Consider the following 26,547-nt stretch of genomic DNA (forward strand, 5'->3'; position numbering starts at 1 on the left):
CTCTCTATTTCTAGAATCGTGTTGTAGATCTTTGTATTAATCACTAGTGCCAAATTATTGTGTAACATAATTTGAGAACTGCTTGACAATACTTTCTAACTAGGAAAATAATAGTTTCGATATGCCTCAAAACAGGTCAAATTATCAATTTGCGGTATATCGTTGAACATTACTGCGCGAAGATATACTTATCGGCAGATTTATTATGCATGGAAGAATACTTCAACAGATATTTATCAACATTTGTGCATTGAACTGACAAAAATCTGCAACACACTAGCAATGTGAGATCCTTGATCTCCGGAAGCAACTAGCAACAAGCAGTAACGAAGTATGCCTCAACAAGAGGCAGATGTCTGAATCTAGAGTGAATCAAGCATGTTCCATAAGCAAGACGTACATGAATAAAAAGAATCACGAATAAAAGTTATCAATGGTGCTTACAGAGTTCAGAGACAAATCGCTTCTCCCATGTTCCCATATTACGCAAAAGGGGTAGCTATGAGCAACAGGTATCCAGCATGGAAATGGAATACACGATTGAACCCAGCAATTAATTAGAGCCTTTCTGAGTTGTCACTTCACTGATTACAATAAATATAAAACCTTTCACTAAATAAATGATATTAATGACATAATACAGCTAAACACTACATTGTTTAAAACATGCTATCTACCAGCCCTGTCTTACCCAAAAGTGGGACAGTAGGCTAAAAAAGAGTAACAAAAATTAAATATTCCGTTGTGCAGATGCTATTCTGAAGCCATTAGCACTCTCGGGAGGCGGTGGCTTCTTCTTATAGTTCGCGAGGCTGCAGTGAGGGCAGATATATTCCAACCCATCTGTCTTCGCATAGTCCTGTTACAGCAGCAGCCCAGATCAATGCACAACCTAAATAATGAAATTATTGAAAGGAATATAAAACGTTAGATACAGATCAGGAAATATTTCTACCTTGAATGTGCCTAGCCCTTGCCGTCTATCACACCCAAAGTGCGCCCATTCACCGCACAACCCACAGTTAACCCAATCACCTGGAGCACTACTGGAAATAGTTGGAAGGAATATGTTAGATTATACCGACAGGAAACAGTTGCAACAGCTCCATACTAAAATCGTGTCCTCGAACCTGTGGCAGAGTAAGCAGCATTCCCCACCGACATCATCATGTGAAAGTTCGTATTCCAACAAGTATGTCTCGTAATGTCTCTTTAACGTGTTTCCAACACCCTATTGCAACACATTTAGCACATCAGAAACAGGCAATGAAATGGCAGCTAACATACCGTAAATAAAAGATAACAAAAGGAAACAAAAAAGAATAAATGTGTTACAGACACTATGATTTGTGGTTAACCGCTATAGCAACTATCTGTACATTAACCGCAGAGGCTCGTGTACGGCACAAAGGACTCCAAGATCAAGGCTTTTCGTAACACCCCTGAGCCCCATCACTGCCTAATAGGCCCACCTTTTAATTATTTAAATTAAATAGAAGAAACGAAGATAGCAAGGTCATTTTCAAATATTTCTCATTCAGCGTGCATATTATTTCAGTGGGCAGAGTGTCTGCTAGCAAATACCACGAATACATGGGTTGTGTGGTTTGAGGAAAGATGGACAATTGATGACATGGTTCTAAATATGTTATTTGTTTGGAGGAATGGAATGTGTTTGTCCATCATCAGCTCATCTCTAAAAGCACACACTAGGTAGAGAAATGAAGAATGGAGTCACTCCACCAAATTTAAGGAATAACCACATGATGGATCACCAATCCTAGATGGTCTGAAGCCCATTAGAGTGCGTTCTAGCCAAGACCACATTTAGTGTTCCATAGTGAATTTTGTCAGCAAATTATTGCAGGCAGGCCCAGTGGCAGAGAGAGGGGGAGGCACGAGCAGGAGCTTGGCCTACCCATAATTTCTGAGATTTTCAATGCTAAAAGCTGTATCTTAAGTGATTTTAAAATGAAATTAGCACTCCTGACCCGTCGCTTGACAAATAAATCTTAGGATTCCTGGCTCCACCTGTGCAGCAAATTTTCCAGGAATAGAACGTTCAAAGCTGACTATGTGCCAAAACATGTCCCTCTTACAGGCTGACCCATATAGTAGAGTAAATCTAAGTAGCATAACAACTGAAGTGTGATAAATGGTACCACAGAAAATAACCAATTCACTGCAGCAAATCTAACAAGATTGAAACAAATATCAACTACATGCATACCGTCATTTTGTTTGTAACAGTATGGTTGCTCATCTTTGAAAAGACTTGACCTTTCCAATTTATGCCATTGCCTACATAAAATCCGCCTCTGGATACCACCTGAATGATCAATCATCATTTTCATCAGATAAATGATTAAATCAGCATTTCTCTCTCCATATTTAACCCCACAAGGCGATAAGCCCATAATTAATGCATGAAAATAGCAGCAGCGAAGACCAACCTCTTTATACAAGTTATATAAATCAAGGCGTTTTGCATTTAGTACTGCATCAGGAAATTCGGCTAGTCCTCCTTGAGGAACAAGTCGGGTGTGCCCCCTCTGAAGTAGAAATTGCATGACATCTTTTAAGAAGTCTTCCTGCAAAGGACAAGGGGAAAATATGTTTGACCTTAACTTTAGAGAGCATTTCAGCATAAAACAATAAAAAAGAATAGGAGAGATGGTAAATGAGAGTACTTCAGAGCAAATTCCAATAGGCAACCGATCACACCCATGTTTCTTCATTGGCAGAGGATTTAACGGAACAGCTGGTTCAACACGTGATGTCCCAGATGATAATTTTCTTTGAGTTGTTGGAGCAACAGGTAATGCATTATGCCTTACCGGAGGTGCCGGCAAGCTAGGCTTAACTTGACTAGCATCATGAATAAAGGACGGAGGGATACCCACAAAAGGGTGCATCTGCCGCTTCGAAGAGTGTGGAATAGGCCTCATTTTTGCAGATTTCAGCTTTGGTTTGACTAATAGGGAAGTCCCTTTCATTGGATGTTTCTGGTACTCTCCAACTCCATTTGCACTAAAAGTACTTGATTTTGACTCTGGAGTTCCCTTCAGTCTGTCCTTAACAAGGGATGCTGACCATCTTGGCAGATGAGAATATAGACCATTTACAATAGCTTCATTTTTGCAAAAGAAAAGAAGCCGATCCACATCTTGTCTATCAAACGAAGAAACTGGAGTTCCATTTACACAAGCAATTCCAAGTGGAACCAGGCTTTTGTAAGAGATTTCCGGAGCAAGATATTTCAAAACCTAGACAGTAGAAAACAATCTTCAGTTAGTGATGAATGATCCATTGAACATAACCATGTAAGGAAAGATAATTAGAATCCACAATGGTATAAAACACCATATGGTTGAGTTCACACATTGAGGTTTGACTTGTCAAGAAAGATTGGTGATACAATTAAAGAGCATAGGGGTCTTGGTAGTCATATTATGTATTAAAATGTCCAAACCACTTCTGTTTCCTGATACATGTGTTTTTAGCCCATTTTTTTTAACAAACAAAAGGTGTTCCCAGCTTTACTGATGAAACCAAAGTACAGACAACAGCAGAGGAAGAACGAGATACTTGACAGGATTTATCGTCCACAAAAGGACAACATGATATCCAAAAAAAATGACACAAAAGACCATGGGGAAATTAGTGGGTATTTTTTTACACATATTACCAAGTTGTGTTCAGCACACTACTTCAACTTTTTGAAGAAAACAAACCTGTCCTGCCCACTTAGGTAGGGTCATCCAGACTTCAAAAGTAGAAGCTCCAGAAGCCACAGACATCGAAGTCAAAGGCTCAACTGAAGATGGTTTGTCGTCCTCCCTAACTAAGACAGCACGAACTAACTGGCCCTTCTCAACAATTTCCTTTTTAATATAGTTCTCCAAAAGCTACAAAATTCCATGAAGCAGCATATGACACTGTAAATATCAAACTGAAGACTAAAAAATGTTCCATAAATACAGAAACCATACCTTGTCATCAAAACATGTTTGCGGACTGCCAGAAACAAGCAATGACACGTGTGAAGAACTGCATGTTGTGATATCACAACGCATTGTAACCACCCCATGTGGAAGAGTTTCAGCATGAAGAGGTGGAGGAGCAGCACTGAAAAGAGAAAATGTTGAGAGTAGAAACCAACTAAACATCTCTAGCAACCAAGTAATGACGCAGAACTACAAAATAAGGATAGCAGCATCACTTAAAAATATGACCACAAAAAGATAGTGTTAAATACTCTATTGTGACTATAGTTTACAAGACACCGATGGAAGCATTTAATCTGGCTACCATTTAGTTTTTTCTTTAGGGAAATATCGCCGCAGTTAACCTTTAAATTATAGGCAGCACAAATCAAGATTAGTTAATTTATTTGATATACCACCAGTTTGAGCTTTATTAAATTTGTGGTAAAAGAACATGACTCACACATGAGCTAGTATTTATAAGACACAACAGGTTGCCAGATATTGAATATATATTATATATGCCACACTGCAGCTGAAGGTACCTGACTCTGTTCTGGAGTCTACACCCTCGAATCTGAAAAAAAGGGGAAAAATCAAACATTAAACAGGCAGTATGTGCCATATTATCTTGCTACAAAATTCATGGTGCATAAATATTAACATACAACGGTACTAGCTGAATACCAGTGTCTTGCAATAATCAACAAATATATGTTCTAAACTTTAAAGTCGTATATATTTCTTGGAAAAAAAAACATATACAATTCGCAATCCAACATCAACCAGAAATTGAAATTGACAAACCAGAAGATCCTACCAACTAAATAGGAGGTGATGGGATGGCAGACTCACCAGTCACCATCACCACCACTAAGTTTTTGGTGGATTACCCAATCTACAGCTATTTTTATGTAAATTGTTTTGGTGGATTACCCAATCTACAGCTATTTTTATGTAAATTGTTTTGGTGGATTACCCAATCTACAGCTATTTTTATGTAAATTGCGCATAAAATACATAACACAAGGTGTATAATGAAAGAAAAGATGTGGAAAGGACATAAAGCAAAAAGAAGATACTAGGTGGGCTGTCAACCAGACAGCCCACTTATATCTCCAACCCTGCCAATACTATTCCTTCTCCAGAAACCATAGAGAACAGTGATGCCATTCGTGACTCAACCATTGATTGGGATGAACCAGATCAACCATGAGCCACAAACTGAGATGATGAACCAGGGTCGTGGGATGTGGCGGTGAACCACAAATCCGGTCACCATAGGATGTGCAACATACTCTAGAATGCAAATTCACAACTCAGAAAATGAGATTGCAACCAAGCTGTATCATCAATCTACTCCATAGCCATGCCATTATGGAGTATGGACTTTGGGACCCAGCCCCACCAGCCAGTATAGGTTGCCTACAAGTCACAATACTTGTTGGCTGCAATAATGCATACTTATAATCCGTAAGCTAACAGACTCATAGTTCATTACTCCAATCAACTAGCATTTCCATGAACTAGATTGTTGGGGTATACTATTCAGAACTCAGCACTTCTATGCAGAAATAAAGCAACACATGGTAAGTACAAGAATGGACCCATACTTCAATATTGAGCAGAGCATTCAAACCATCCTCCAGTGAGCCCAACAAACTAGCATCCTGTAAAAGAGATGGAAGTATTGGTTGGGATAAGAAAAATGCAATAATATATAAGAAAATATTACAAATTTAGGCATGACCACTAACACTTACCAAGATGCATGGTGCTCCACAAATAAGAAGCTTCATGTTCACATCTTCATCATATATCTTTATGGCTGGAAAATGTTCAGAGCTACCTTCTTCCTCAACCATTTCATTCTCAGGAAGGAAGATATTTATCTTTGGAGCATCCCCTAGTAAACGAGGCCCAAGCTTAACACTTTGCGCATCATTATTTCTTGCACAGTACAGTCGAAAAGAAGCTTGTGCAAGCTGAAATGCATCCCATGTATGGCTGCAGGAGCTACATAAAGGAACACTCAATTATTGGATGAAAAAACAAAACTAAATGGGACTTACGATACATACAACACAGACATGATGAATATGATACCTCTGAACAACTGATATCAAGGCTTGGCGAAAATGAGATGCTGCATACGATGAAAATGAATTTCTCCAATATAATACATATGGAATCCCCTGGGAATGAAAGTGTCAAAAACACAAATTCCAAAATCACAAATAAGATTCTGAAGTAATAGGAGAGTAGGAATTGTTGTTGAAAGAAAAAAGCTCAGTAAAACTGCAAAAATAATTTGTAAATGTTAGCAATCATCTTGCCGAAAAATGAATAGCAATTGCTCATCTTACAAGCATATAATGATATAAACATTCCAACAATAGAACAACACCTATGCTAGACAAAATAAACTAAACAAATGCAGTTTGAGTATAGCAATTGTTTATGGAAACTAAGCTCACGCTACAGATCAGAGCAATTTTTTTTTTAAAAAAAAAGTATGAGGAATCATTTGGATATTTACAAGTATATATGCATCCCAACAAGCAGATTCACAACTGTGGCAAAAAGACATATGGAACACCACAACCTGTTCACAAATTTTTTTAAAAAAAAACTAATTGAAAATATCACAAAACAAACTACCTTTAACTGAAGAGATTGAGCAAGCTTTTCCCCAGCAGGAACTTCCAAATAAACCTGTATAAAAGCTTAGACAGTAAGATAAATAGATAGAAGGAAGACGACCATGGAAAAATTGGAAAAGAAAACCGTTTATGAAACAAAACAGAAAAACAAGGAGCATAAGGTTTTAAAAAATAAAATGTTAGTAGCTACAAGTCAGACAAATATAAGTGGAATATGTAAATCAAGTTATGGGCATTAAAAAAACAAAATATTGGAATATCAGTTTTAAGAACCAAGTTGGAGCTGTTGTGTTGCGTTTGTGTTGTGATTACATGTTTAAGCTGTTGACGGAATACGATTGTTAAATTAATTGTGGAGTGTTTGAGGAATCAAACTGAGGTTAGATAAATCCTACTCCCTCCAGGTTGATAATACTTGTCGTTTTGGACAAGGCTATTGTCAAACTTTAAAAACTTTGACTATAAATAACATCTAAAATATTTGTCTTAGAAGTATGGTGACCATATATATAGACTGATCTTAAAAAGTACTTCAATAAAATCATATATTTATTGATATTTCTATATATATATATATATATATATATATATATATTGTAATAAAAAATAGTGGTCAAAGTTGTTTTTAAAGACCGTGCCCTTGTCCAAAGCGACAAGTATTATCAGTCCAAAGGGAGTATTATACAACTTCTGATTCATCCACATTTGTTCATTTTTTTGCAAGTACGTGACCGAGCATTGCTTTTGCCTCTTAAGCATGCCAGCACCAGTATTGACATGCATCTCAACAGTTAATGCAAGGTATTAGAGGAAAAGAACCCATAAAAAGTGTTTCGGGAAATATGTGTGTCCCACAAATTCTTATAGAAGCCCTAAGAAAATTGCCCAACATTTTCTACGGAGGGAGTATAAATGTCTGTCACATAAATAAAATCGAACAGCACAATGAAACGGAAGCTTATGGTAGTATCAGTTATCATTTAATTGAAAGCTAAGAGCGCTGACCAACATTGTTGCTAGCTAAGAGTTTGGTGCTTACTATGGTCGGAAAAGGTGGACTAATGAGTGAACTAAATATCTGTGGATCAGATACATCAGCATCGCCCCAGACAAGTGTACCAATTTCTTCCTCATTCTCAAGCTGCTGACCCTGGAGGTACATCAAGTTGGGCTGCACAGCCTGTTGCGCTTTCCGGAATTGATCAACTGTGGGATTGATCAGCGTATGCACCTGCATCCCGAGCCGGTTCATAACACAACAAAAGAAATGCATCACCACAGTAAACAGCAAAAGCCTACTAACCTCCAATCTCCCAGACGAGATCAGCTCTGGGAATGGATATGAAAGACGTGGTCGCTTCACCTCGGGCACCAGACCAGGTGGCTTCTGCTGTTTGTCTGTAACCTTCCCACATAGCACCGCAAGCAGCGTGCAGTTCACCAGTGAGCTGCTTTGGATTTGAGCCATGGCTGAACCGGTAAAATCACATCTCCCCAATTCAGCTCACTCCACCATTGAACCCTGCAACACCACTAGCAACAGCAAATCATTCATGAAACTGAGATCACCCGAACCAGTGAGTGGATCAAAAAGCAAACTGAACAGCTTAAGAGATTGACTGAAAGGTTAAATATTTCGGGTGACTGAGAACTAGCAATTCCTGGTCGTCTAGTTTTCAGTCACCTGAAAATTTAAAATGTGTCAGTCACATTTGCAACCTTTGGATCTGCACATCCAATGATAGCAGTTTGTCCATGCTATGTTGAATCAAACAAAATGGTTACAATTCCAAGTGGGCCCATTACAAAATAATAAAAAAAAAAGAACAGTTTGGTAAGTAGTTTGGTCTTTTGCTTGTGTCCAGAGGATTGGCTTCCTCGTTCTGTGGGCTTTAAACACCGGCTTAATGTGTCAGGAACATTTCCGCTCTTCCGGCGAGATTTAATTGCTGCTAGTTTAGCCCAGGAAGAAAGAATATATTTGTGTAACACTTTTGGTTGTTACTCCTTCATACTTCTTTCCTAAAACTGTATGGGTAAATCTGTGCTAGCTGAACAAACATTACTTTACTGTGATAGATTGCTAATCGCAAAATATAACATGTGTATGTAATTTTCAATTTACAACTCCAATACCACCGTAAAATTTGATACAAGAAAAATTAACATGCTTCTGCATTCGACAAATGCAAACTGGAACCATCTACAAGAGAAGAATGAACATCCAACAGTACAATAATTGCATTAGCCTGCAGTGGAAATAGCACTATAATGTGCAATTCAAAAATATCAACACAATGTGCAATTTTGAATTGATTATCTTTATTTACCAGGGCATAAAAAAATTTCTTTTACCTATGGTTTCCCTAATAACTGCATTTGGTTTATTTTAAAATTGCACAAACATATAAACTGCAAGACATAACGATGAGCACTTCGCGAAGCATACAAACTACCAATCGCAATCAACTAACTGACACCTGAACCAAAATCGATTCACATACAAGCCTCACCAACATACTGCATGGCACAATGGGACAAGTAAAGATGTTCATTAAGCTGAGATCACTAAACCAGTGCACGGACCAAAAAGCAAACCGAACAGCTTAAAAAAATGACTGAAAAAATTGAATATTTCAGGTGACTGAAAACTGCAACTCCCTTCACGAAATTTCCAGCCAAAATCAGAACAAACAAGCACCAAATCGAACCAAGCGAACCGAATCGAATCGAGCAACCATACCAGGAGACCCAAATCGACGAGCGCAGCCCAAAACCCCGCGACTCCGAGCCGCTATGACACCGGCGGCGGCGCCGGCGGCAGGATGCGCTCGATTTGTGCGGCGACGGCTAGGGCAAAAGCGTGGAGGCGAGAGAGCATGGAACCCTAATTTAGCCGCCGCACAAATCCCCCTCTTCGAATCATTAATAATACAGACAGAACGAGAGGGGAATAAACGCGTGGTGAATCGCACGCGAGCCGACCCCCATCCCGTCAAAATCAAATCCAGTCAACCACTCCGGAAAAAAGAATCTATCTGTCTAACCAAAAAAAAGGAAAACCACTGGAATTTTAACCTAAATCCACCAACCCTCCTCCCCGTCTTAATCCCTCCGCGGATTAGCAATGCAAACCCCTCAAATAATAAATAACCGAGCAAGTAGCAATCTCCAGGAAATATTTTGATTGGCCGGGACGAACCGCTCGAGCCACTGGAGATCGTAGTCGTACCGTGCACGGAAGCGGAATCCACAGCTCCTGCTTGATCCCTCCTGCGCTTCCTCTTCCCCTCGTGGCTAGGATGATGATGATGATGATGACGGCGACGACGACCGCGGCGATGATTCATTTACCTGCGGAGAGGAATAAAAACAAAGAGCACGGATTAAATTAGCTTTTTTTCTTTTCGCAGCGGGATCGCGAGGAAAAGTTGGGAGGAAATTATACGAATTCTTTTTCTGCGGTTTTTTTTTTCCTCTTCCTTCTCTCTGATTCTCTGCTGCTGCACGAGTGCTTTTTAGATTTTTTTTTTTTTTGGCCACAGCACAGCCTAGTTGCGATCGTATGTTGTTTTGGCGATTTGGGTTTGGTTGGTTCCGGTGGTGATCGGAGGAAGGAATTTGGGTGGGGGGAATCGGGGAGCGTGCGACGCGACGCCATGTGGATTGATGTGGTGAGATTGGTGCGTGGAGTTCGTGCTGGTTCGTCGGCCTCTGGATACCGGGGGAAGGGTCAGGGCCTCAGGGGACGGGCTGTCCCTGACTTGTGAGCCCACAGGGCTTTGGGAGAATAAAAGTGAGTAGTCTGTACTAAAATAAGTGCAATGACAAATATCCATATACAACGTTTGACTATCGGTCTTGTTTAAAAAATTTATGAAAAAAATTAAAAAATTAGTTTTTATCATCTAATGACAAAAAAATATTAATCATAAAAAAATTTAAATAAGACAAATAGTAAATGTTGTTAATATTGATCATAAAAAACCTTTAATAAGATAAATAATAAACGTCGGATATGAACGTATAAAACTGTACTTGTTTTTGAGATGGAAAGAGTATTACTATAGGGAGATTTTTTAAAAAAAAAACAGTGGCGGGAATATCCCCACGGTAGATTTTCATTTCATAAATAAAAGCATAATAAAAAATTTGGGGAGATTATTTGCTATGTACACCCTCTGATTCTTTTTTACGATGGCGTCATAGATTAAGGATGTGGGTAGTACAATGATTTGATTATATTACTTTCTTACTCAAAGTTGTATGTACGATGTAATATTGATGTAATATTGATGTGATTCAACAAGTTCCTGTCTAATAGAGAAAAATAAGAGATATTCCCTTCTCCCAAAATATATTCACTCCATTCTAAAATAGATTATCTAAAATATAATAATCTAGGGGTCTCATCGGATGGCTGTTTGGGCCAAGGCTTTTCAGCCAAAGCCCAACGTCTCACTTATTGGGCTGAGAGCTTTCAGCCAAATATAGGTAGGGCCCACAAGGATGTTGGAGCATACAATACTCATCAATCCATTTAAGCCAAATAAGCCAATCAATGGATTTTCTTTAGCTCAATTGAAGAAGCCAACTTTGGCTTATCAGCCAAAGCTTTTGGCTTACCGATGAGGACATAGAATAATATTCCCTCCATCTACTTTTGATAGTCATATTTTATCTTGGCACATAGACCAAGGATAAGTAATTTTACTTATCATCCATTTAAACATGCTACTAGTCATTTCTCGTAAACAAGCAATTCATTAATATTTACATTTCTCAAGGCCCATGTAGCCAATCATGTGTGGAAGAATAGAGAGTCACGCATTAAATCCGAGAAAATCATTAAGAGGATAGGTTGTTGGATTGAAATATGACTATCAAAAATAAAATTTTCAGATTTAGAAATATGACTATCAAAAGTAGATGGAGGGAGTATTAGACACAACCTTGTAAGTTAGTACTACTAGAAAAGATGCTCATGCGTTGCAACGGGTAGAACCAATTTAATTTGTAAATAGTGTCGGTGGATAAATAATCACAACCCATTGTTTCGTTTATTCATGTGTTTATCCGGATGACTTGTTACCAAATAAAAGACTATTTGTGAGCAAATCTTTTATATACATGTTCTTAACTACTCAAAAGCAAATGTTGTAAAATAAAGTACGATAAAAAACCAAAAAGTCGAATTCAAAATTAAGTTCTAAAATTTAAAATTTGACTTATAGGAATAAGCATAACCCAAACAATGAGACCTTCAAACACGAGCTCGATTTGTCGTCAGGTTCTATATCAAGTCGGGCAGAAATTGATAACTGACGAAATCAGCAACTTCGATCATCCTTTATTTCAGTTGGCATGATCTTTTTGAAAGTAAAACTGATTCTTATGGATTGTTGTTATGGTATCCCTGGTAGTACGTACAAGCATGTGTGAAGACTGATTTGATATCATGCTAACATGCCCCATGAATCGTGTCGTGAAATACGAATAGAATCAAATGATTTGGGCAACAACGTACGTGATATCCACACTGACTGTGAATTTTCATTCGCTTGGTATCCACATCACACGGACTCTCTTTCGTAGTTCGCTCGCGAGTCGTGACTTCGCAATGCATGTTACGCATGACGGGAATTGCATACAGACGACGTACCATAGTTTTGATAAAAACATCTTCAATTTTAAAATCGTGGGCGAGTGCAACAAAGTCCCAGTCGGACATGTGGCAAGGGCAAATCACGTGCGCGAGGCGTTGCGAGCCCAATCACGGTGGGGCACAAAGGCGCGAGTAGAAAACGGACTTAGGTGCGAGCCCGATCGCTACGTGCGACAAGGGGCACGTGAAAAGATGCATGCCCAATTAATTCGCCTGCGTCTTGATAAGAGGGACACTCTGGCATAAGAAAAAAATGAAATGATTTGACAGAAAAAAATTAAAACCGATTTAAACACGGATGATGTAACAAAATTCTAGCGAAAATATTTTAAATTTTTATAATAGTAGAGATAAATATGTACTATGTTGTATCAAATCCAGTGGTTGCTATATCTTTGGACGGAAGGAGTAAGAAATATAGTCACTAAAAAAATCATAAAAGAAACACATGCTACAAGATATTACTAAAATATCTAGAATAATACAATACAAATGGTGGAATCTAGATAATATGAGACGAAGTGCTAATTATATGGAGGGTAATTCTCTTTGTCATATGAAGATCTCAAGACTCGAGAGCCAAATCTGGCTGGTTTTCTATATATATGTTCTTGTAGCATCATATGTCAAATTAATATGATGTCCTCAATTGTATTGTTTTCACTCAAGAATAATACAGTAAACTTGAGGGTAAAAAAGAAACACCTACTTGAAAATATCATAAAACATATTATTTTAGAGATGAATCAAGAGATGTAAAATCCATTTTTTTTTCTTTTTAAATCCATATGGATTTCTAGTAGGCATGTCTGTTGAAGGAGTTTTTAAGGAGGAATAGGAGTTAGAACTTAAGATGGACAAGGCTATTAACTACTTTGTTCGGTTAGGGGACATGAAAGTAAGGTGGGAATGGAGATTTAATCACATTGTCTATTGTATCGTGATGTTTGCTTGCTATCAATCCATGGCACCTGGCAGGGTGGTAAACTGTTAAGTGATACCACCAACAATCACCAATTAGCCTATCTAAATTCTCATCTAGATACCCCAAATATCATAGTTAAGTGTTAGGGCCTGTTTGGTACAGCTCCAACTCCTAAATATAATTCCAGGAGTTGAGTCTGGAGTGGAGTTGTGGAGCTGCCTAAACGCAGCTCCACAACTCTAGTACATTTTGTGAGAGAGCTCCACCCAACTCCACTCCCAGTTCTAGTGGAGCTGAAACTATTTGGCTGAGCTCCAGCTCCAGAAGGGGTGGAGCTGGAGCTAGAGCTGTGCCAAACAGGCCCTTAACTTGTAAATGGTGTACTGGTGTATCATTTTATTGCTTTTTCCTAAGTAAACCATTCACAGTATCATTGTACACAGAAATCTGAGTTCTACGCAATAAAATATCCCTAGTGGCTTGGTTATACATCCTCAATGAAAAGTGCCTATATAGACATACAGGTGCTTAAGGAGAGAAAATAAATGACAAAAATCATCAAGTATCTTGTATTAGATTGGTATCCTACAGTGCAAGCAATTTGATGGGTGCTCCAATTGCTTCCAATTTGATACATGTAGGAAAGTCATTATTTAGGTCTAGTATCGCCTCCGACGAAGAGTTGAATGCCTACGCCAAACATCTCGCTAATCCGACATGGCAAATAACCAGTTTAGTTTCATAAGCACCTTTCTAAGCATTTGTGTTGGGATGACCTATGCGCTCCCCTCCTGGTTCCACCACCTCTTTCCCTTCCCAATTCCTGCTCCAAAATTATCCCATGAGACGGGACACTAATTTCTCAAATTACTATATTCTCTATATTATGTATGGATTGGATAAATTATACCGGTTCTTCTCTTGCATAATTCTGATTCCATTCCATCTTAGTAGTAAATTCACCATAATTTAGCCCCTGCTGATCTCATCCTTCGATGATACTTTTACTACCATTAATAGTTATTTTTACTCTATTTTGCTAAGATAATGGTAATAGTAATTCAGTAATTCTTTTCACCATTAGGATGTCATTGAGTGATTTCTTTTCCATTATGATCGCACAACATAAAGTAAATAAATTGCACATGTAATCTAAAACAAATAAAAGGAATACATTTTGGACCAGAGTACAACTACGATTGATGCCGCCACCACCATCCTCCTCTTCGCCTATCCTCCATGTTGCTGCATGGAGCGCCAGAAGGACTCTCTGGAGACGAATCCGTCGGCATAGATGTTCAACTACTGCATCCTCCAAATCTAGCTGGCGTAGAGGACGATGTTGACAGTAGATTGGCCAGCCAATGCCATAGCCTCTAGATTTGGTCGACACGCATATACGATTCAGAGGATGAGGCTCAATGCTGGTGTCGCACTTCACCATCGCATGCACCCAATAAAGCCATGCTACTCAATTTCGATCTGAACAAATAAAAATGGTGGATTGGTACATGAGGATATTGCAGGTTGCAATAAATACATATATTATGCGAACAGGATAACTTAAAACATACCCTATTTGAGGGTAGGAGCGTTGGGGTTGACTACTTAGATGTAGGAGGGACACACCAAGCATTGCTCGGGGTATGAGGCATGACATAGTTCTGATTTAAAACTAATACCTTTCTTCTAATATAGTACATCATTTAATAGAATACTTAACAATGAGGCTTGATGGTATCAAGCATTGTGAAAGATTTCAATAAAGCATAAGAAACTAGATGAATCCCACATTATAATCTTTATGGGCTATGTACATTGTTGATGCTCTTACATATCATGTTTTATTTATTTATTTTCAGAGTGGTGATGAAGAGTCACCACCACCACCAATAACATGTGGGCCATGATGTCAAAGTACTTTGCTAGCTTTTTTTTTCTTACTTGTGTGTAGTAGTTTTGTAGTCCCTAACCGCTCTTGCTCTGATAGACTAATTTTGTTTTAACCAAGGAAAAACTGATTTTTTTAACAAGTACATAATATTTCTTTAACTATTTAAAATAGTCTGTTGTAACGCACAGGTATTTAGCTAGTATTGTATACAAAAAATAGTTGACAATGATCTTCCCAAAATTTTGCAGGTTTGGCTTCTGAGTTCTGCTACGGATGTGGAGGGCAATCGGCTGTCATTAATCGTAGTTGCAGCACAGCGTAAGATCGTTTTCTATTCAATCTAGTATTTGTTTTGAACGCATAAATTTCTCATAGAATTTATGGAAACTTTCAGTTTAAATAATCCTACTGCCCATAACAGATTTTCTACGATCTGATGATGCCGTCGTAGTACTAGCAGGAGAGTAGTTATCTGTTACAGGATTCTCAACATTTCGATTCTAATCAGTTGGACTACCGTTGACAAGCTGTAGAGAACTGAATGAAGCAACCATAAAAAAAAAACATGTTAAGCGATTTAGAAGCCTAGGCTAGAAAATACACTACAATGAAACAAAAAAAAAAATCTAAAATCAAGTTTCAAGATTCAAATTTTGGCCGCTGTTAATAAACCAACAACCGTACAATGAGATTCACACAAAAAAACAAGACATGTTCATCAAAACTATAAGTTTGGATTAGCTCAACATAGAACCTTGCCCTTGCTATGACGGTGCAAGTGAGCTGCCCATTCTCTCAACATTCAGCATCGACACCACCTTTGCACAACTACAAATTGCCATTGCCCTTGTATCCTTCACCTAGCTGAAAAGAACGTGAAAAATAATAGGTTAATCCCTTTCATAAGATGTTTCTAGTCCACTCCAACTCCGTTTGCATTAAGAATTACCTGGTTTTGACACCATATTTCCCTTCACTCTGTCCTTCGCAAGGGATGCAGACCATCTTGGCGGATGGTGATATAGACCATTTGCAATAGCTTCATCTTCATCTTGGTTTGTGCAAAAGAAAAGAAGCCGATCCACATCTTGTCTATCGAACGAAGATACTGGAGTGCCATTTACAGAAGCAATTCCAAGTGGAACCAGGCTTTTGTAAGACCGTTTCTTGAGCAAGATATTTCAAAACCTACACAGTCAAACGAATCTTCAGTCAGTGATGAACAAGGGTATAAAACATGATATGTTTTAGTTTCGTAGTGGATAAATTGTCAGTATATCACACATATTACCAAGCTGTCTAGTCAGTGTCATTTAAACTTTTCTGAGAAAATTAACCTGTGCTGCCCACTTAGGTAAGGTCATCAAGACTTCAAAAGTGGAAGCTCCAGAAGCCACGGACATTGAAGTCAAAGGCTCGGCTGAAGATGGTCTATCATCCTCGCTAACTGAGACAACACGAACTAACCGGCGGCTCTCAATAAGTTCTTTCTTAATATGCTTCTCCAAAAGCTACAGAAAAAGCGAATGGCATTGCAAATATCAGACCGAAGACTAAAAAAATGCTCCATAAATACAAAACCATACCTTGTCATCAAAACAGGTTTGCGGACTGCCAGAAAGAAGCAGTGACACGTGTGAAGAACTGGATGTTGTGATATCACAACATATTGTAACCACCCCGTCTAATAGAGTTGAATCAACATGAAGAGGAGGAGCAGCACTGCAAAGAGAAATGTTGTGAGCAGAAACAAGCTAAAAGTTTTATAGCAATCATGCAAGCAACGATGCAGAACTGCAAATAAGAATAAGAAGCACAACTTAAAAAATGATTACAAAAAGATACATGTTAAATATTCTATTACACTGTAGTTTACATTTTACAAGACACACCAATAAAAGCATTTAGTTTGTTACCATAAAGTTTTGTCTTTAGCCTATAGGGAAATGTTACCTCAGTTAACCTTTAAATTATAGCAGCAAAATATAAGTTAGCTCATTTGATATATCATCAGTTTGAGCTTTAAATATTTCTGTGGCATAGAAAATTACGATATGATTACTGAAGCAAGGACACAGACACAAACATAACTCACATGTGAGCAATAATGTTTAAGATACAACAGGTTGCAAGATATTGAATATGTATTATACAGCAGTTGAAGATACCTGACTCTATCCTGGAGTTTGCACCATTGAAACTGAAAAAAGGAGAGAAGAAAATAAAAACATTAAAAAGGTCCTACCAACAATTTTGCTACTTGCATCATTTTTCTCGTGCGGTTTACTAGACAAAAATGAACAGAGACTAGCAGTATGTGCCATATTATCTTGTTCCTAAATTCATGGTACATAAAATGGTGCTAGCAAAATATGAGTGTATTGCAACAATCAACAAATATACAAGTTCCAATTTTAAAATTTTTATATATTTCATGAAAAAAACATATACATTTGCAATCCCACATCAACCATCAGAAAAATAAATCTACAAATTAGAAGATCCCACCAACCAAAAGAGGGGTGGTGGGATGGCAGACCCACCAGTCACCACCACTACTACTAAGTTCTTGGATGTGGGTATGCTGCACAGTCTAAAATGAAAATTTACAACTCAGAAAGTGAGACTATGAGCAATCTACATCAAGCTTCACTCCATAACCATGCAAGCATGGACTATGGAACCTAGACCCACCAGCTCGTATAAGCTGCTTACAAGTAGCAATACTGACTGGTGGCCACTAGCACATTACTTAGGATGCAGCAGTATTTATGATTTGTAAGTTAGCATCACATACTTCATTACTCCAATAACCTAGCATTTCGACAAAATAGGTCTCTGGGGTAATACTCTATTCAGAACTCAGCACTAATTAGCCGTAGAAAATAAAAAGCAGCAACATATGGTAACTAGAAAAAGGATTGACACATACTTCAATATTGAGAAGAGCATTCAAACCATCCTCTAGTGAGTTCAATATAGATGAATCCTGTAAAAGAGATGGAAGTACAATCATTGATTTGGAATAAGAAAAATTGCCATATTTTAGAAGAAAAATCTCGGCATGATCGCTTTTACTTACAGGGGTGCAATGTGCTCCACAAATAAGAAGCTTTAAGTGCACATCTTCATCGTATATCTTTATGTCTGGAAAATATTCGGAGGTATCTTCTTCCTCAGCCATTTTGTTTCCAGGAGGGGTGATATATATCCTTGGAGCATCCCCAAGTAGATGAGGCCCAAGCATAAGACGTTGCACCTCATTATTTCTTACACAGTATTGTTCAAACGAAGTATATGCAAGCTGAAATGCATCCCATGCATGGCTGCATGAGCTACAAACAGGAATACACAATTATTGGATAAATACACAAAACTTAATGGCTTAAAATATATTCAACAAATGCAAGACGGACATGAGATACCTCGGAACAACTGACATCAAGGAATGGCGAAAATGAGATGCTGCATACGATGATAATGAATATCTCCAATACATTATATATGAAATCCCCTAGCAATGAAAGAGTGTGAAAATTACAAATATGAAATTAGAAATAAGATTCCAAAGTAATAACAGAGCACGAATTGTTTTTTTTTTTTGGGGGGGGGGAGGGGGTGGGGAGCTTAGTAAAATTGCCAGAAAATATAAATTAGTAATCAGCATGTGGGAAAATGGACAGTACTGCAGATATTAAAAGCACAGAATTATATAAAAAATCCATCAATAGAACCTCACTATGCCAGTCAAAACAAGTTAAACAAATGCAGTTTAGTAATTGTTTTGTGGAAACTAAGCTCTATAATACTCTACAAGAAAATGATATTTTTAACAATAAATGGGGACATTTGGATATTGCATCCACAAAGCAGATTCCCACCTATGTGGCAAAATGAGATTTGCAGCAATAAACAATCTACAAGCTCAAATGTAAATAAGAAACAGCTACTTGAAAATATCAGAAAACAGACTACCTTCGATTGAAGAGATTGAGCAATCTTTTCTCCACTTGGAACTTCCAAATAAACCTGTATTAGAGCTTAAAAGGTAAGATAAGTAGCTACAAGGAAGAAGACTAAGGAAAAATTGGAAAGAACAACTTTTATTAAACTAAACAGGAAAATGGGCAGAGGAAGCTGAAGAAGAAATTTAATTGTTAGTAGCTACAAGTCAGAAAAATATACCTGGAATATATAAACAAGCTTCCAAGGGTTAAAAAACAAAAATTAAAATATGTAATTTTAAGGGCCAATCTGTTAATCTCTAAATTGGCCCTTAAATCACAATAAACCTCAGTAACAAAGGGAGCCTAGATGCATGCAATTATGAACTACTACCTCTGCAGAACTATATAAGGCATATATTTTCATCGCATTAAACCATGATATCCAATTAGATAACCTAAATGCCCATATTTATAGCTCCATAAGAGTATTAATGCTATCGCTGCCTGGCTCTAATCCCAGCTGCATGCATGCATGAATTAATCATACTATTGATCACTCAAATAAAAGATCAATACCGTATGCTAAGAGTGGTGATAACTACTTTAGCAAGCGCTCTAGCACCCAAATTATACAAATTGGCAAACTTCATCAGCAAACACTAATAACTAAAGTGGATCAGTAAACCAAACATGTAAGGGAGCATATAGATATAACTATAAACTGCAGCGCTAAAAGAAGCATAGTCCAGGTGCTATGGGAGCTGAAGCGCCAAGCAGCCAAACATCACTACCCAAAAATCGGCGCTAGGCGCCTGTTAGCCACCTGCGATTATGCATTACATGGTGTATTAGGCGGCTAACCATCCTTTGGTGCTCTTATGCTGCTATTTTAGTGTTGTATTGTGTAATTTTTATGTAATATGCTTGCTAATTTCCTAGGCACCAGCTCTGCAGACCCTCTAGGGCTCTTGTATTGTCTATCATTTGCCGGTTTAAGTTAGACATGATAATATGATGTAGTACATAGAAAACCAGCATAGTTTGGTGCTTACTATGGTAGGAAAAGGCGGACAAATGAGTGAAGAAAATATCTGTGGATCCGATACATCAGCATCGCCCCAGACAAGTCTACCAATTTCTTCCTCCTTGTCAAGCTGCTGACCCTGGAAGTACATGAAGCGGGCCTGCAAAGCACGTTGTGCCTCCAGAAATTGATCAACCGTAGGATTGATCAGCGTGTGCACCTGCATGCCAACTTTTCAAGTTCAGAACTGAAACAAAATATGTACTTAAGAGCAAGTTTAATAGTAGAGCTAACTACTAGCTATAAGTCAATCTAAAAGTAGCATTAGAGCTCACATGTCTAATAAATTGGTTATAAGGTTGCCTCTAAATTTCTTCTCTCACTTTCTCTCATTTATATAATTAATTCATTTATCTTAGAGCATATGTATAGCTAGCTTTTGCATAAGAGCTCAAACTTATTATTTTCCTGGTTATCTCAGGGGCATATCCATCGCTGGGGCTGGGGGGCTTGTCGGGGCTCAATCCCCAGCTCTAGCTGCCGAACCTATCAGCCACTACAAGCTGCAACGCAGTACTGAGAGCCAATAAGAATGGCGAAAACTTAAAAACCTGCGAGCATTAATCGGCCAGATTGCTTGTTAGCTTGTTAATCCTATCACATAATAGATGAGCAGATTCTGAGATTTTTACCTCATGTGCCAACTAGTCAACGTGGAGAATTCCAGTTTATTAATTTTGGTTTTTTTAATGTTCCAAAAACTATAAAGTCATAGATAATTTGGGAATTTGGTTATACGGTTAAACTATTGACTTGGCCATGGGCTGCACCAACAATTTTGAATTATAATTTGGTTAGACAATGCATGTTTTCTTTGTTTTATTTATAAATTAATTAACTGAGTTAGAAAATGACAGGCATATGCATATTTACTTGGCTGCTAAAATAATTTACATGTATATGAGCACACCCTCGATTTTCATTCAAGATTCGCCACTGGGTTATATCTCCTCCACATAGGTTTATCTTGAAATATCTTGAAATACCAAAAATTTTTGTGCAAAATTAGTATCTCGACACTCCCAGTACTTCTTAAGGATGGTAAAATAACTCTATGAGTTTTGTCTTTTGCACTGGTTTCCAACAAGAAGCAGGCTTCAAGAGTGTACTGCACATTTTTCGGTTTCAAGGTAGTTGGGTGGACATGATGCTATTTTGGGGATGGACTGGTTGGCACAGTGGGGTGATATGTCTTGCAATTGGGCCAACAAAACTTTGAAGTTTATGTATCAGGGTACTTGGGTTGAACTTCAGGGAGTCCCTGATTCTCCTCCCCAAACTGAGTTGAGTGCTATGTCTTTGTCTCAGGTTCTTAAGTGTCAAAAAGGGTGTGATATATGGGCAGCTGCACTGCTGGAAACAGCTGACTTCCCTTCTGCTGATTCAGTTCCACCTGCTGTTTCTCAGTTAGTGCATGAGTTTGCTGATGTTTTTCAAGATCCACACAGTTTACCACCTCACAGAGTTTATGATCACGCTATTACTCTTTTCCCTGGTTCAGCTCCTGTGAATAGCAAACCTTATCGGTATTCTCCTTTGCAAAAAGATGAGATTGAACGTCAGGTCAAGGACATGATTGATTCTGGGTTGATCACTCCCAGTATGAGCCCTTTTGCTTCTCCTGTTTTATTGGTTAAAAAGAAGGATGGCACGTGGCGTTTTTGTGTGGATTATCGCAAACTCAACTCTATTACTGTGAAAAGTAAGTTTCCTATGCCTATTGTTGATGAATTGCTTGATGAGCTTGCTGGTACTCGTTTCTTCTCTAAACTTGACTTGAAAGCTGGCTATCATCAAATACGGATGGTGGAGGATGATGAATATAAAACTGCTTTTAAAACACACCATGGTCAATTTCAATTCCGTGTGATGCCGTTTGGGTTGACCAATGCCCCTTCTACTTTTCAATGTGTGATGAATTCAGTGTTTGCACCCTTAATCAGGAAGTATGTTTTGGTGTTTATGGATGATATTCTAGTGTACAGTCCTGATTTACCGTCTCATCTCACACACTTGAAACAAGTTTTTGAACTGCTGAGACAACACAAGTTATATGCCAAAAGGTCCAAGTGTTCTTTTGCCTGTTCTCAATTGGAGTATTTGGGACACATAATTTCAGATCAAGGAGTCAGTACTGATCCTACTAAGACTGCAGCTATGTTGGCTTGGCCAGTCCCTGCCAATGTGACAGAACTCAGAGGGTTTTTGGGGCTTACAGGGTATTATAGAAAGTTTGTTAAAAATTATAGTACCCTGGCAAAACCTTTAACTGTCTTACTACAGAAGAAAGCGTTCCAGTGGTCTGATGATGCTCAGCAGGCTTTTCAGAAGCTGAAACTTGCTATGAGTTCAACTCCTGTACTGGCTTTGCCCGATTTCTCCCAACCTTTTATTTTGGAAACTGATGCTTGTGCGTTTGGAGCGGGAGCTGTCCTCAGTCAGCATAATCATCCTATTGCATATTATAGCAAGACTTTGGGAGTGGCTAATCAGAAGCTTTCTATATATGAAAAAGAGTTCCTGGCGATTATGATGGCTGTGGATAAGTGGCATTGTTATTTGCAACGATGCCCTTTTATCATTCGCACTGATCACAAAAGTCTTTGTCATCTCAATATCAGGTTCTGGGGACTGATTTACAGCAAAAGGCAATGACTAAATTGATGGGGTTACAATATACTTTCCAGTATAAGAAAGGAGTGGAGAACGTGGTAGCTGATGCTTTGTCTCGAGTGCCTCCTCAGTCTCACTTATCTGCTCTGTCAGTGGCTAGCCCCATTTGGTTGCAGGAAGTGTTAAACTCGTATGCTGTGGATACTCAGGCTCAGAAGTTATTGGTAGAATCGGCAGTCCATTCTCCTAATGATCAGGGTTATTCTTTGACTGATGGTCTCATTCGTCATCATGGTCGCATTTGGATAGGAGCTAATCTGGGTTTGCAGACTAAGTTAATCACTGCTTTTCATTCCTCTCCAATTGGTGGTCACTCGGGCACTATGGCCACTTATCACCGGCTCAAAAAGTTGTTCTCTTGGGTTGGTCTGAAAACTGCAGTATTCAACTTTGTTAAACAGTGTCAAATCTGCCAACAAGCTAAACATGAGCATTGTCAATTGCCTGGGTTGTTAGCTCCTTTACCAGTACCGAAAGAAGCTTGGATCGACATCTCGATGGATTTTATTGAAGGTTTGCCCAAATCTGATGGTTACACTCTTATACTTGTTGTGGTGGATCGTTTCACTAAATTTGCTCATTTCATTCCTTTGAGACACCCTTATACTGCTTCACAAGTAGCGGTCGCAGTGGATAAATTTGTGTTTAAGACCCATGGCTTACCACAGTCAATTGTGTCGGATCGTGACAAAGTGTTCACTAGTCGTTTTTGGGGTGATTTGTTTAAAGTATGGAACACTCAATTGAACATGAGTACGGCATAGCATCCTCAAACCGACGGGCAAACCGAAAGAGTGAATCAGTGTCTCGAGATGTATTTGAGGTGCATGACTCAAGCTACTCCCACCAAATGGAACAGTTGGCTGCATTTGGCTGAGTACTGGTATAATACATCTTTTCATACATCTTTGGGTTGTTCCCCTCACAAAGCTTTGTTTGGAGTGGAACCTCATATCAGTCAAGTGCCGGTGCTGCTGTCCTCAGTTCATCATTCTGTGGTGGACTTAATTTCTGAACGCAATCAGTTGTCTGTCTTTTTACAGCAACAGTTACAACGAGCACAATTGCGTATGAAGCATAAGGCTGATAAAGGGCGATCTGAGCGTTCCTTTTCTGTTGGTGATCATGTCTTTCTTCGCTTGCAACCTTATGCTCAGTCTTCGGTGGTGAATCGCCCATATCCCAACTGGCATTCAAGTTCTTTGGACCATTTCAAATCTTGGAGAAAGTTGGGTCGGCAGCTTATCGTCTGGCTTTACCTGAAGGCAGTGCGGTCCATCCTGTGTTTCATGTGTCTCAACTCAAAGCTCATGTGCCAGATCACACTCCAGTGTTTACTTCTCTACCCACACCGGTTGTACTGGATGCTGCCGATGTGTGGCCTGAACTGATTCTGGACAGGCGTCTGGTAAAAAAGGGGAATGCAGCTCATGTTCAGGTGCTTATCAAGTGGTCATCTCTGTCTGCTGATGATGCCACCTGGGAGGATTATGATGTGTTGAAGACACGATTCCCTTCTGCGCCAGCTTGGGGATAAGCTGCATCTTTGGCGGGCGGTACTGTCACAGCTGATGGTATTCAGTGCGACGCGCCACAGTAGTCGTGATGGACAGCTACAGTAGCGTGCCAGGAATAGAGTGAAATGGGCCTGCGCGCTCACATGAGTTGTGTTGGGTTGTTGGGCCTGCGAGCTCATGCTGTTGCTTAGCTGTAAGGTCTATAAGACAAGGGACCACTCGGTGGGGAAGACATCATGAATGAAAAGGAAGAAAACTAATCCTCCCCCAAACTTTCTCTGTTCTCTCCTCTGTTCTTCCTCTGTTCTTCCCAAAATCCCCATCTATTTCTGAAATCATCGCTGCGAATATTACACAGGCTAATATGGAACCACAAGAGAGCAAATGGAAAGTAGGTTTAGATTTTAGGGGTTTTGACAACAAAGTGAGCCACTTAATTTAATACACAACTGTAAAAGTGTAAAGATCTGTTTGCAACATGATTTATATTCATCCTTCCATCTGTGCTAACAAGATTTGGCTCGATCAATTGGCTATTGGGGTAATATTGCGAAATGGATTGCTTTGCTGGCCATGAATAGGAAAGTTGAAACTTGCAAGAGTGATTTCTTTAGTTAATCAAGGCACACATGCATGTTTACGAGTTTCTATAAGTAATATTATATGATAGATGATATTAACCTGTGCTGCGATCCTATTTTAACTTCATTAGCCATGTGTGGGTTGTCGTCATGTGTATAAAACACTTTTGGTATTATTTTAGGCCGAATTAATAAAACTGAAGTGAAACGAGTATTTGCCTGAACGCGGCGTGTCGCCGCCTGGGCACGTCTATTAAGTATAAGTGAGTGGTGACACCAGTGCCCCAACATCCTCGATCTGCCCCTTAGCCTACTACTACCTCCGTCTCAGAAAGACTGCAGTTTTGCACTATTTATATCTACTGTTTGATTGTCCGTCTTATTTAAAAGTCTTATTTAAAATTTTTTTATGATTAGTATTTTTGTTGTTATTAGATGATAAAACATGAATATTACTTTATATGTGACTATTTTTTATGTTTTTTAAAATAAGACGGACGGTCAAATGTTGGACATGAAATTTTCATAACTGCACTTAAAATAAAATAAAATAAAATAAGATGGAGATAATATTAAACTTGCTCTAAAAAAAATAAATAGCAAAAGGATACTTACGTCCAACCTCCCGGATGAGATCAACTCCGGGAATGGGAATGACGGCCGCGGCCGCTGGGACTCGGGCACTGGATCAGGTGGCATCCGCTGCTTGCCTACCTTACCGCACAGCACTGCGAGCATCGTGCACTTCACCCTTGAGCCGCTCGGGAAATGAGGCATGGTTGAACAAAGAACACCACAGATCCGCAACCGCTGAACCCTGCAAAGGCCTGCCACACCAAGCACAACAACAGATCAAACCTCCACAAAAACATGTCAACCCAAAACTAACAAGAACTAAAACGAAAAGAGAAAATCAAACAACACACCAGATCTGGATCTAGCAAATCGAACCTCTAACACAAGCCCGAAATCAATCGACTACCACAACACGAAACCGGGGACTTCCGAGACGCTAGGACGCCGGCGGAGGTGCAAGGCGCGCTCGATTTGGTGGCGGCGGCGGCGGCGGCGGAGAAGGAGGAAGGGGTAGAGCTGGGTTGTGAGGGGCAACAATGCTATGAACCCTAGCACAATCCTCTCTTCGAGCATTTAATAGAGCCAAAAATGAGGGGGAAACGCCAATCAATCCCCAGAAGCAAGCAAAAAAGGCAAGATCGTAACGGCAAAAAAAAAAAAAATGATTGCCGGGAGGGACGAACCCGCTCCAGCCAGTGGAGATCGAACGGCGCACGGAAGCGGCCGGGGATCTCCTCAACTCCTCACATTGCTACGGCTGCTGATGCTAATGCCGTCGCGGTGGAGATATCCCTAGCACGTTTCCCCTTCTCGCGGTCGCGTCCACGACGAGATGGTGATGACGACGACGACGATTCATAGCTTGCGGAGAGAAAAACAAAAACAAAAGAGTAAATTAAACAAGGTGACGAATTAATTTAGCATTTTCGCAGCGAAATTGCAAGGAGAAGTGGAGAGAACAAAAATGCATACGAATATGTTCCGTGTTTTTTTCTGGGCGCATACCTCAGCTTTGATTATCTGCTGCTGCTGCTTT

The 26,547-nt window shown here is 39.1% G+C and overlaps 1 protein-coding gene and 1 pseudogene across 1 annotated transcript; both read right to left on the reverse strand.

Annotated features, from left to right (window-relative positions):
• Positions 1 to 535: 535 nt before the first annotated feature.
• LOC127781386 (AT-rich interactive domain-containing protein 4-like) lies at positions 536 to 10,406 on the reverse strand. Its single transcript, XM_052308333.1, has 17 exons — positions 10,098 to 10,406; positions 9,882 to 10,003; positions 7,953 to 8,171; positions 7,689 to 7,880; positions 6,648 to 6,701; positions 6,093 to 6,181; positions 5,750 to 6,002; positions 5,600 to 5,656; positions 4,532 to 4,563; positions 3,993 to 4,128; positions 3,735 to 3,908; positions 2,691 to 3,266; positions 2,454 to 2,591; positions 2,231 to 2,329; positions 1,131 to 1,231; positions 956 to 1,046; positions 536 to 859 (listed from the first exon to the last, which is right to left on the reverse strand). The coding sequence occupies exons 3-17, from the start codon at positions 8,115 to 8,117 to the stop codon at positions 731 to 733; spliced, it is 2,286 nt and encodes a 761-aa protein (XP_052164293.1). The 5' UTR covers positions 8,118 to 8,171; positions 9,882 to 10,003; positions 10,098 to 10,406; the 3' UTR covers positions 536 to 730.
• A 4,569-nt stretch (positions 10,407 to 14,975) lies between these two features.
• LOC127781388 (AT-rich interactive domain-containing protein 4-like) lies at positions 14,976 to 25,758 on the reverse strand (annotated as a pseudogene).
• Between the last annotated feature and the right edge of the window lie 789 nt (positions 25,759 to 26,547).

The sequence above is a fragment of the Oryza glaberrima genome, chromosome 8, assembly GCF_000147395.1.
Source record: "Oryza glaberrima chromosome 8, OglaRS2, whole genome shotgun sequence".
Lineage (NCBI taxonomy): Eukaryota > Viridiplantae > Streptophyta > Magnoliopsida > Poales > Poaceae > Oryza > Oryza glaberrima.